The sequence below is a fragment of the Mobula birostris genome, chromosome 5 (genome assembly GCF_030028105.1).
Source record: "Mobula birostris isolate sMobBir1 chromosome 5, sMobBir1.hap1, whole genome shotgun sequence".
NCBI lineage: Eukaryota > Metazoa > Chordata > Chondrichthyes > Myliobatiformes > Myliobatidae > Mobula > Mobula birostris.
Window position 1 is genome coordinate 136,416,573 of NC_092374.1, and position 12,148 is coordinate 136,428,720.

The window sequence follows — 12,148 nt, forward strand, 5'->3', positions numbered from 1 at the left end:
TGTTGCTGGCGTCACACTGGATGGTTAGCTCTTCCTAGGAATTGTGGTATGCTAACACCGGTGCTTCAGATATCATCCGCATGATCTTGGAGAGAGTATTTTGCTGCTCAGCTGACCACTCCCATGCTACATCTGGCTTTGTCAGCTGTCTTATTGGCTCAAGGGTATCTGAGAGACTTGGTAGAAAACAGCTCAGGTAGTTGACAAATCCGATCAATCACTGCCTGCACATCCGTGGGTGCTGGCATGTTGAGAACATCAGTGACCTTTTTAGGATCAGGTTGTACTGGAAAATGTAAATGCATGCATTGTATTTTCTATGTATTACAGTATTTACTCAACAGTATTTCAGTATTTACTCTAATGAACACATCGTATTTTCTATATTTACTATGTAACCACTGCTAGCTGAATAGAAGGTATTCACTATGTAGCCATGACTTTTGACCTAATCACTATTAATTCATGAAGAGAACTAGAATGAAACCAAGTAGAAAGATAACGGTGGCGAGTAAGGTGATGAAATATGTAGCAGTATGTCAACACAAAACTAATTAAAAAATAACTGTGGTTAGGGATGAGAGGACATATGGTCTAAAATGTAAACTAGGACATAATTAAGTTGGGGAGTAAAACAATAGTGGAAAGTCGAGAGCGGATATATTGATGATATGTAATCACAGGCCGACTGGATATGATAATGTAGCTAAGATAGGAAATTGCTATAAAGAATGCTGTATACAAGCCTTGATGGGCAGACAGCTATTAGCTTTCTGATTGTCTCAGCTTTGATTTGCAAATTAAAGTTTAAAACGTCTTGACGAGTTTTCTGCGTCTCCTTGTTGTTTGTGAGAAACGAGAAACCACGACAGCTGAAGTCCCTCACTTGTGATGAGATGCCCCAAAAAGGGTATCTCTGTCACTCTGAAGACAGATTTATTCTCGTTGAGCCTGATATGCTGCCCTGCACAACGCTGTAATAGCTGCTCAAGTTTCTCATCATGATTGGCGACTGCCTTTTCCTGCGTTTCCCCTTTTCCGTACACCAGAATATCGTCTGCAACACAAATCACTCCCGATAGTTCTTCCAGCGCCTGATGCAGCCTGCGCTGGAAGATCTCTGATGAAATGCTGGTTCCAAACAGGAGTCTGAACCATCTATACCGCCCGAAAGGTGTGTTGAAAGTGGTGAGCAAGCTTGATTCACTGTCCAATTTCACTTGCTAGAATGCAGAACTCATATCAAGTTTGCTGAAAACCTTAGCCTGGTCAAGATCTGGCAAAATGTCCTCTATCACTGGGAGGGGGCGGTGTTCTCTCCTCAGCGCTTTGTTCAATGGTCGAGGGTCAATGCATATATGAAGATTGCTGTTCTTCTTCTCTGCGACCACTAACTGGCTAACCCACCTTGTAGGTTCCTGGACTGATGCTATCACCTTGCTGTCTACCAGTTGATCAAGCTCAGCGTTCACTTTCCGCTTCATAGCGTGAGGTAGACGTCGTGGGGGTAACACTGTGGGTTGAACTTCCTCATCAACGTGCAAGTGGGCTGCACCCGGAAGCTCCTCAAGTGCATCATCGAACACCTCTGCATAGCGTTCTTCTGGTGTGCATTGTTTTTCTCTAAGTGTAGATGCATGCACCCTGCAAAAGTTGTCATCGTTGACCGTAATCAGCTTCATTTTCTGGCTGGCCCTGCTTCCCAGCAATGGTGTAAAGTCGTCAGTGACCATGACAAATTCGACAGAATACTTGCGGTTCGTCATGGGGTTACGCAATTTCACTCTGCACATCCCTTCTGCATCCATGGTGGTCTTGTTCCACATCATCAGCTTTTTTGTGCATTGTCTTATTGTGTGGTCTACTCCCTCCAAGTATTTGCAGGGTAAAATATTAATCCTTGCCCCACTGTTGACTTGGAAGTCTATTGGCTTTCCACTGATGAGCGTCTGTGCGAATACGTCATCCTTTGTCTTCAGACTGTTGACCACCAGTGTGACATTGGCGATAAACTCGGTGCTGCTGTCACTGTTGGTTTGGTCACCGCTTTGTGCTTCCACCCCATGCACGGGCTTCTGCTTGCATACCTTTGCAAAGTGATTTTGAATGCCACATACCTTGCACACCTGTTGGTATGCTGGGCATTGTTGCTTGCATGTTCCGTGCCACAGTACTTGCAAGGGTTTACCTTGCTTCTGTGGCTGTTCAAGGTGCCTTTTGCTCTGGCTCCACCACCAGCACTAGCCTTCTGTCCAGGATGCTTTGAACCTTTCTTGTTAGTGCGAGGTTTAATCCCATGGACAGTAGCAGACCTGTTATCTGCAGATGTACTGAACGTTTGTAGGTGTGATTCAGCCATTTCTGTGCTTTTACAGATGTCAATGCAGTCATTGAGCGATAGCTTTCTCTCTTGTAACAGACGTTTTCTGGTTTGGGAGTCGATAATGCCCAGTACGATCTTGTCTCTCAGCAGACTGTCTGACACACACAAGCAAAAATTACATGTCTTTGCAAGAGACCTAAGGCTAAGAAGAAACAATTCAAAGGTGTCACCTTGTTCTTGTTGCCGCTTGTTGAGCAAGTACCGTTTATATGTCTCGTTCTTCTCACCAATAGCATATCTGTCAAATGCAGCTAAAATCCTTGTGAGGTCTTGGCCTTCAGCCCCATCTGCGAACACAAGACTGTTGTAGACCTCAAGTCTTGATGGTCCAATTGTATGTAAAAATTATGCCGTCTGGTATGCTGGAACTTGTTTGTACAGTTGTGCTATGACGCCGTAGTTAGTCCACATCTGCCGCCATGTCTTCCATCCGTCTATCACTCTGCAGTTGACCGTCACGGCCAGATGTCGCTGACTGGGGGAGGACTTCTGCCCCAACCATGGTTCCCTGGCACAGGGTCGCCCACGGGTGCTGGGTGCTGCTGAGATTCTGCTGTCTCACCTCCAGGCATTGCTACTGCACCCATCTCTATTTGTGGCTGGTTCCTCGTCTCGATCAACATTTTTCTGCTCTTACACTCACCCTCTGATGTTTCAGAGTTGCGCTATTATTATGCTGCCAACTGCAAGTTGAAAAAAAAATCAGGTGCTGCAGTTGAAAAAAGCAATTTTCTGAGCCCCACCGCTGCCACCATGTTCCAAGACAGATATTTCAGATAAAAACAACGGCGCATGCGCACCAACTTTAATCATCTGCTCACGAGTGCATGTACAAGTATATCATAACAGCTATGTCTCTATTTCTTCCTGAATAAATTTAATAACCCAGCCTTCAGTGCCTTACGTGATGGAGAATTCCACAAGTTCATCATTCCAGATGAAGAAATTTCAACTGATCTCAGTTCAAAATGATATCTTGAGGTTGTGATCCTGGTTTTGAACTGTCCAGGAGCCATCCCTCTATTTTTAGATTTCTATGAGATTCCCTTTCCATTCTTCAAATCTCTCGTCAATATTGCCCCAGTAATTCCTCTTCACACATTAGTCTTGCCATCTAGAATCAGTCCAGTAAACCCTTACCTGCATGGAAAGGAAATCTTCCCTCAGTTAAGAAAACCAAACACACACATAAAACTTTAGATGGGGTTTCAGGGCAGGAAGACATCCCTAATCCTATAATCAAATCTTTCTTGCAAAAAAAGCCAATCTATCACTTGCCTAATGACCAGCCGAATCTGAACATTTAATTTCAGTCCAAGGCACTTAAGTCTCTTTTCTTCGTCCTTGCACCCCAATCACCATTTAAATACGTCCTGTGGTTTTTATTAGCAATGTGGATAACCTCACTTTTACCTATTTTAAACTGCATCTGACATTCACTTGACCATTTAACTATCTTCTCTACATCACTTTGCCTCTTTGCATCCATCTCACAGATCAAATTCGCCTTCCTCTACTCCTCTCCTCTCTCCCAGCTTTGTGTCACCTGCAAACTGCAGACTTGGAAATGTTTTATTTGGTTCCTTTAACTAAATCATTGGATACCTGAGCTCTTAGAACTGATCCCTACAGCAGCCCTCAATACTCATTATATCTAGAAAATATTACTTTCTATGCCTGTTCCCTATCATTCAAACAATTCTCTGTCTATGCCAGTACATAACCCCGAATATCCGTGTACACTAACCTAAAGGGTGAAAACGTTGGGGAGGAGAATATTAGATGATAGAATAGGTTGTGGTTGGTCAAATGTTCTGGATATTGGTGTGGGGCTACTGACTTGCACAATAATAGGATTGGCCTTTATTTCGGTCTAGCTCCTAAACCCGGGATCTGCATCCAGGAGATTCCAGTTCTCATCTCTTTCTGAGATTAACGATTTTGAGAAACTATTTGCCCCGAGGTCAGGATTTCGCCGTCAGCGCCAAACGCTGACAAACCTTCCGCGTATCTCCCATCTCTTAGCACCTTAGCGACGTAGCCAACCTAGAGACATTATTAAAGAGAATTCGCTTCTAACCATCCTCCACGCGTTAAGTAACAGATGAGATTTTACGTTTATTTACTGCCAAGTTATTAAAACAATTGGAGCTAGGCGGATAAAATATGGTCAAGTGAATGCTAACGATATTGGGCTGCTGTTGATTCAAGTCACTAAGTTCATTCAAGTCAGAACCAAGTCATTATAATAAAAAGCACCAAAGTATTAAATGCATAAATCTTCACGATTAATCAGCACCTTACCATGAAACAGAAACTTCGCAACTTGCTGCCCACCACTCTGCGCCGCAATCTCACTGCTGAAAGATCCAGTCACTGTTTTCCCATCACACATCAACAGCACCAGTTCTGCACAAGTGGCCAGGATTAGAAGTCTCATTGTGATTTAAAGCCCCAAGCTGTCTACCTCCTACCGCTCATCTCTTTCAGCCACAAAGCGGTGTCGGTGCAGCGGTCAGCCCGCCGGGAGCCCATTGAAGAGGTCAGGACGCCCTCCGTAGTTACGCCGGGCGCGGCTCTCCGACGTGTCAACTGGTGTCGCAAAGTGCTTGCCGAAAACTGTACCGGACCACAGCCAGTGAATACAACCAAAAATAACTAGAACGAAACAAATTTCACAACTACGAAAGGTTACAAATGATTCATTTTGTGATGTAAATATTTTATGGCAACTGTAGAGCGTAAAGCGTTTCGACCGTAAATGTGCGTACTTTACGGCAGTTCGTGCCGCTTTGGGAAGCTGTGTGAAGCGGCGAGGATTAACTGGTGATTTCCCGCAATGTTTGGGAAGCGGCGAGGATAACTGGAGCGATTCCCGCAAATGTTTGGGAAGCGGTGAGGATCGCTGGTGATTCCCCGCAATGTTTGAGAAGCGGCTGCTGGTGACGGGCGGTGCCGGCTTCATGTAAGTGTCTGATGCTCCGGCAACACGGGACGGTCCGGATCTGACAGGGAAGCAATGCATGTTTCTGTCAATGGGACAACACATGGAAGTATAAAAGCTGAGCACAACAAGAAAAAAGCTTCAATGCTTATTTTAGAGAATCCAGACATTGACAACTGTAGCCCTTGAAAAAGTCTTTCCTGCTGCAGTCATTCGGTTGAATCTATCCCATAATGCGGTTGGGTGGGATGTTCCCAAATTTAAACCCAGGGATAGTGGCAATGTAGTTCCAAGCTGGGGAGATGTGCAACCCTAGAGGAAAACATGCAGATCATGATGTTCACGTAAATCTTGTGTCATGTGATTCTTCAAGACAGCACAGAAACAAGATATTTAGGACAGAGAAGATTAGCATGGCCTCTGCGCAAGGATGACACGCAAATTCGTGAAGCGTTCCATATTTTTGGAATTCACATTAAAAGGGTTGCTGGGCATGGGTGAGAGAGCACAAGTCCAGGTATTTTTAGCATTTTTAAGGGGTACAGGGGTTTTTTATAGAATATGACGAATAAACAGGAATAGGATACTAGGATGGTCAAAGATGGGAGGGTGAAGTGTAGGTTTGTGTGTGTGTGTGTGTGATTGGGTGAAGGGATTTAGAATGTATGTCTAGTGCACATTCTGGAGCAGAGGGTGGCGGTAATGCACCATTAAGCTGGATGCCAACCGCCGTAAAACAAGATACAGACAGACAGAAGATATTTAGTCCAACTGCACTAATCCCATTTGCCCCCATTAGCACTGTAATCTTCCATGCCTGTCATTGTGTAAGTGTCTGCGTAAATTGTTTCTTAAGTATAGAAATTACATCTATTTTCACCACTTCCTCTGGCATCACATGGTGTTACACTTGCAGCTACACCTCCTTCTTCATCGCCCTTAAAGGCCCTAAACAGCCCTTCCAAGTGAGACATTGACATGTGAATTCTGGGATGTTATTTATTCCATCGGTGATCCAATTATGACTTTCTCTTTGTCCGTCAGACCAGGCGCAGACCAGGTGACTGCCTCACCAAGCACGTTCACTCTGTCTGCCATGTCAGACAGGATCTCCCAGTGGCCAGCCATTTTAATTCCACTTCCCAGTCCCACACAGACATCTGTCCACAACCACCTTTACTGCCAGGTTGAAGTGAAATGCAAATTAGAGAAAAGACACTTCATATTCTGCCTCGGTAGTCTCTACCCTGGAAGCAAAAACATTGAGTTCTCACATTTCTAGTAACAGCTCCTTCTCTGTCATTTTTCTCCTTTTTCTCATCCCCTCTCCTGCTGATCCACCAGTCTCCATCATCCTCTTATTCTACTGATCACTCACACACTCCTCCCACTGGTTTCCCCTCCCCAAATCCTTCCCTTTATTCCATGCCCCACCTTTGTCACTGCCACCTATCAACATTCCCATTTTTCACCCCCACCCGCTTATCTTATCTGTCCCCTTACATTGATCCTTACAAGATCTGTTAGCTCTTGCTCTACCATTCACTCCACCTTTTTAAATTGGCTATCTCCCCTCTTTTCTTCAGTCCAGATAAAGGGTCTTGACCTGAAATGCTGACTGTCCATTTATCTCTGTAAGTACTGCCTGACACACTGAGTTACTCCAGTTTTTTGTGTGTCAATCCACATTCCTGCATCTTCTGTCTTTTGGCGTCTCCAGCATACTACAGGGATTGATTCTGGGCTCGTTATTGGTCATTTATAAAAATCACGAGTGAGAATGTATGTGGACTGATCAGCAAGTTGTTGATGATATCAAAATTGGTTAAGTATTAATGGTGGGACAGCACATTGTCTTGTTGATGAGACTGCATTTGGAGTATTGTGCAGGTTGGCAGTCCACAGGAAGGTTAACCAGGCTGGGTCTTTATTCCTTGGAATGCAAGAGAATGAAGGGCAACTTTATACATGTTTAAAATGATGAGAGGCATGGATAAGCCGGATGGCAACGGTCTTTTCCCAGGTCAGGGGAGTCCATAACTAAGGGGCAGGGGTTTCGGGTGAGTGTGGAAAGATTTAAAAAGGAACTGAAGAGGAACTTCTTCAGGCAGAGCGTGGTGACTGCACAAGAGGTTCACCAGGACGTTGCCTAGAATAGAGACGTGTACTGATCAAGAGAGATTGGATGCGGTTATTCCCACTGGAATGTGACACACTGAGGGGTGAGCTTATTGAGATTCATAAAATTATGAGGGGCATAGATATAATATAGATGGCCAGTTTTCTGTTTTGGACTATATCCCTCTAAGCCCCACTCTTTAAATGGTTCTTAAATGATACTATTATACCTACACTAATCACTTACTCTGGCCCCTCATTCCATATACTCACCATGCTCTGCATGAAAATGTTGCTCCTCAGATCCTTTTTAAAATTTTCCTCTCTCACTCTAAACCCCTGACCTTTCATGTCTGTGGACTCAATTTAGTTTTGAATGTTGTTGCTTGCTTTTATTGTTTGCGGTGTGTGTCATTTTTTTCTTTCTCTGTACAGTGGGCGTTAGTTAGTTTTTCTTTTAAATGGGTTCTTTTGGGTTTCTTGTTTTGTGGCTGCCTATAAGGAGATGAATCTCAAGGTTGTATAATTTATCACAAAGGGGAAAATCTGCAGATGCTGGAAATCCAAAGCAACACACACAAAATACTGGAGGAACTCAGCAGGCAGGGAGCTCTGCAGAAAAGAGTAAACAGTGGACATTTCAAGCAGAGACCCTCATCAGGATGGGAAAAAAGATGAGAAGACAGAGTAAGGAGGTTGGGGGAGGCAAGAAGAAAGTACAAGGTGATAGGTGAAACCTAGATGGGGGAAGGGTGAAAAAAAGAGCTGGGAAGTTGATTAGCGAAAGAGATTCAGGGCTGGAGAAGGAGGAATCTGATAGGAGAGGGTAGAAGACCATGGGGAGAAGAAAGGGAAAGGAGAAGACCACCAGAGAGAGGTGATGGGCAGATGAAGAGATAAGGTGAGAGGGAAAATGGGAATGGGGAATGGAGAAGGAAGGGGGGGGGGACAATTACCAGAAGTTCGAGGAATCGATGTTCATGCCATCAGGTTGAAGGCTACCCAGATGGAATATGAGGTGTTGTTCCTCCAACCTAAGTGTTTCTTCATCGTGGCAATAGAGAAGGCCATGGACTGGCATGTCAAAATAGGAATGGGAAGTAGAATTGAAATGGGTGGCTACCAGAAAATCATGCTTTTTTTCTGGTAGGTGTTCGGTGAAGTGGTCTCCCAATCTACGTGGGGTCTCACCAATATACAGGAGGCCACACCGGGAGTACCGGAAATAGTAGATGACCCCAACAGACTCACAGGTGAAGTGTCACCTCACCTGGAAGGAATGTTTGAGGCCCTGAATGGTAGTGAGGGATGAGGTACAGGGCATGTGCTACACTTGCTTGCAAGGATAAGTATCAGGAGGAAGATCAGTGAGGAGGGACAAATGGACAAGAGAATTGTGTAGGAAGTGATCCCTGCACAAAATGGGGGTGGGGGGAGGAGATGTGCTTGGTGGTGGGATCATGTTGGAGATGGTGGAAGTTACGGAGAATTATGTGCTGGATGCGGAGGCTGGTGAGGTGGTAGGTGAGGACAAGAGGAACCCTATCCCTGCTGAGGTGGTGGGACGATGGGGTTAGAGCAGATGTACACGGAATGGAAAAGATGCGGGAGAGGGCTGCTTTGATGGTGGAGGAAGGGAAGCCCCTTTCTTTGAAGAAGGAGCACGTCCTGAGAGCAGGGTGTGGAGATGGAGGAACTGAAAGAAGGGAATGGCATTTTACCAGTGACAAGGTGTGAAGAGATATAGTCCAGGCAGCTGTGAGAATCAGTGGGTTTATGAAAGATATCAGTGGATAAACTGTCTCCAGAGATGAGAGACAGAGATTGAGAAAGGGGAGGGAAGTGTCATAAATGGACCAGGTAAATTTGAGGGGAAGGTAGAAGCCATTGGAGGCCAAGTTGATGAAGTCACTGAGCTCAGCACAGGTGCAGGAAGCAGCACCAGTGTAGTTGTCGATGCAGCAGAGGAAAAGTTGGGGAGTAATACTGGTGTAGGCTTGGAACATAGATGGTTCCAAGTGGCTGACATAAAGGAGGTTATGAGAACTGGATATTCCATGGTGAAAATGAGATGATCAGGGCCAGGGAACTTGGAAGTCATTGTTTAATTTATACGAACTTTGATAATGTACTTTGAGATTTAAACTTCAGTTTTGGGCTTCCGTAATCTGGGGAAAAACTGTTGTCATCCAGTTTATTGATGCCTCACATTATTTTAAATGCTTCTATAAAGTCACCCTTCATTTTCCTACATTTCAAAGAACAAAGACCCAGTATGGCTAACTTTTCTCTCTAACACAGGCCTTGTACATATTGTAATTCTGGCAACATCCTCAAATCATTTCTGCATTCTCTCTAGTTCACCCATATCTTTCTTATAACAGGGCAGCCAAAACTGTACACTGTACTCCAAGTGCAGCCTCACTAACAACCTGTACAACTGCAACATAATGTCCCAACTCGTATTGCAAAAATATAATAATGAGTATCCTTACATTGATGATAAGTAGTAGATTTCAAAACCAAATGTCGATTGATTTGCCTGTGTTTGATAGACCTTTCTCTTTGTGGCAAAATTACAATCAACTAGATTGTTTGAAAAGTACAAATCCCAGAAGTCTTGAGCTTTACAATGCTTTTTTGCTAAGCAAGTAATCCAAAGTGTTTTTGTTTTCAAGTGCCTCGCATGTGATTATTTGCCTGCTGGAGAGATATCCAGATTATTTGATCATAAATTTGGACAAGGTGAGTGTGGTTACATTAAGTCTTCCTAATTTACAAGGGGTAGGGACACAAACTTCCTGCCATTAACAAAAATTATGGATACCATTGCCAATGACATTAAGGCTGCAATGAAATATGGTAGTCCACCACTTCCCACCACCACACACATAGGTATGACAATTCAGTGCAAGTTTCAGCTTGTATCTTTTAGCTTATCAAGCACTGCAGTCTCTGGCTCTAGCAGTAGCTGCAAACCTAACCAAATCCCCAATCACCAGTGCTCCCAAGGCATTCTCTCAGCTAAAGCTCACAGCTTGTCTGCTTGAGTTCTAGCGCTAACATTCTAACATCACACATATTCCCATTCCTGACCCTTGTTGTTCTTGACACCTGCTCTGGTCACACACTGGCTAGTGAAATTTCACTTCTTGGCTGGCACAGCAGATCAAGTGCAATCCATTTCATGGCAAACAGGATTCACTGGCCACCATAGGTGTATGGAACAAACACTATACAGTATGAAATATAGCCCTATCTATACCAACACTTGCAGTAGTACAGCGCTGACCTTGCCAATGAGTAGATCTGTGGATAGCAGGCAGTGTAAATGTTATGATTCTACATAAATTAATCCTAGTATTTTATCTCACATTCCTTAATCACTACTTTGCCTCCAACAGCTTGATTACTGTGCAAGCTTAAAGAACTTGAAATCAGTTTCTCACAGAAAAAACTACAAATTTATAAAGGTATTTAAATATCTGTTAAATTATTGTGTCGTACTGCTAATGAAACACTGTACTTTTCAGAATTATTTTTGTGGGAGATCATAATAACTTTTAAAGATAAACTTTTTTTAGAAAAACATCCTGTAGTGCAATGCTGACTCTATTTAACCACAATGTGGTTCAAGTAATGAACAGTACAATATCAGGCATCTGACATCAGCAATGTAGATGGTCTGATTTACAGTATTTCAAAATATTTAAATAGCGATGTTCCAGTAACATGAATGTATTGAGGATGTTACTGCTTTGGAATTTACTTCATTTGCATAAGAACTAGGAACATGGATAGGCAGCCTGGCCCCTTTGAGTTGTTATTTATCAAGATCATGGCTGATTTTTATCTCGACATTATTTTCCTGCACTATCCTCTGGTCCTTTGCCATCCTTAATATTCAGAAATCTATCAGCTTTTCTCTGGAATGATCTCAGTGACCTGAGTTTCCACTACACTCTGTGGTACAGAAATATGAATATTCACTAGCCTCTGATTTTTAAAAGAATTGTCTGATTTCAATCCTAAATATTCTATCCATTTTTCTGTGACTGTGACCTCTGATCTAGACTCATCAGCTGAGAAAGATTTCCTCTTGAGCAAACCATGCTGACTTCGGCCTATTTTATCATGTGCGTCAAGTACCTGAAACCTCATCCTTAATAATCGACCTCAACTTCTTTCTAGCCACTAAAGTCAGGCTAACTGGCCTAGTATTTCCTTTCTTGTGCCCCCCTCCTCTCTTAGAGAGTGGAGTGACATTTGCAGTTCTTCTGTCCTGAGGAACCATTTCAGAATCTAGTCATTCTTGAAAGTCCATTACAAATGTCTCTGCAACCCCTCCACCTACTTCTTTCAGAACCCTGGGGTACAGTCCTTCAGGATTCCGCTGCTTTCTGAAAGGAGTTTGTGTGACTCCATTGCCAAACACCCAATTAATCACATTGTCGAGTTCGCCAATGACACACCGGTGGTGGGGCTCATCAACAACGACGTACCTACCAGCCTACGGAGAGGAGGTGGACGGGTTCAAGGCTTTGTGCCAGCAAATAACCTCTTTCTGAATGTTGACAAGGTAAGTGAGATGGTTATTGACATCAGGAGAATTCGAAAAACTCACACCCCTCTGTACATCGGTGGTACAGCAGTGGAAACTGCGTGCAGATTTAAACTCCTGGGTGTGCACATCTCATACAACC

General features: G+C 43.7%; 2 protein-coding genes and 1 pseudogene across 9 annotated transcripts in view; 2 read left to right on the forward strand and 1 right to left on the reverse strand.

Annotated features, from left to right (window-relative positions):
- The window catches only part of gpr180 (G protein-coupled receptor 180), a 108,820-nt gene extending 103,598 nt beyond the window's left edge, over positions 1-5,222 (reverse strand). For 3 of the 4 annotated variants that reach the window (XR_011886077.1, XM_072258743.1, XM_072258742.1), the window contains exon 1: positions 4,688-5,222. Coding sequence is in view for 3 of the 4 variants with exons in the window: in XM_072258743.1 (XP_072114844.1) it covers positions 4,688-4,823 (136 nt within the window). In the remaining variant the exon portion in view is untranslated. The remainder of the gene's footprint in view (positions 1-4,687) is intronic. The other variant, XM_072258741.1, reaches the window with a different exon arrangement.
- Positions 4,992-12,148, forward strand: part of LOC140197989 (dTDP-D-glucose 4,6-dehydratase-like) — a 55,020-nt gene continuing 47,863 nt past the window's right edge. For 2 of the 5 annotated variants that reach the window (XR_011886078.1, XM_072258746.1), the window contains exons 1-4: positions 4,992-5,348; positions 10,124-10,190; positions 10,850-10,918; positions 11,809-12,024. Coding sequence is in view for 4 of the 5 variants with exons in the window: in XM_072258746.1 (XP_072114847.1) it covers positions 5,305-5,348; positions 10,124-10,190; positions 10,850-10,918; positions 11,809-12,024 (396 nt within the window). In the remaining variant the exon portion in view is untranslated. The remainder of the gene's footprint in view (positions 5,349-10,123; positions 10,191-10,849; positions 10,919-11,808; positions 12,025-12,148) is intronic. The other 3 variants (XM_072258744.1, XM_072258745.1, XM_072258747.1) reach the window with 3 other exon arrangements.
- On the forward strand, positions 5,677-5,792 carry LOC140198544 (U6 spliceosomal RNA; annotated as a pseudogene).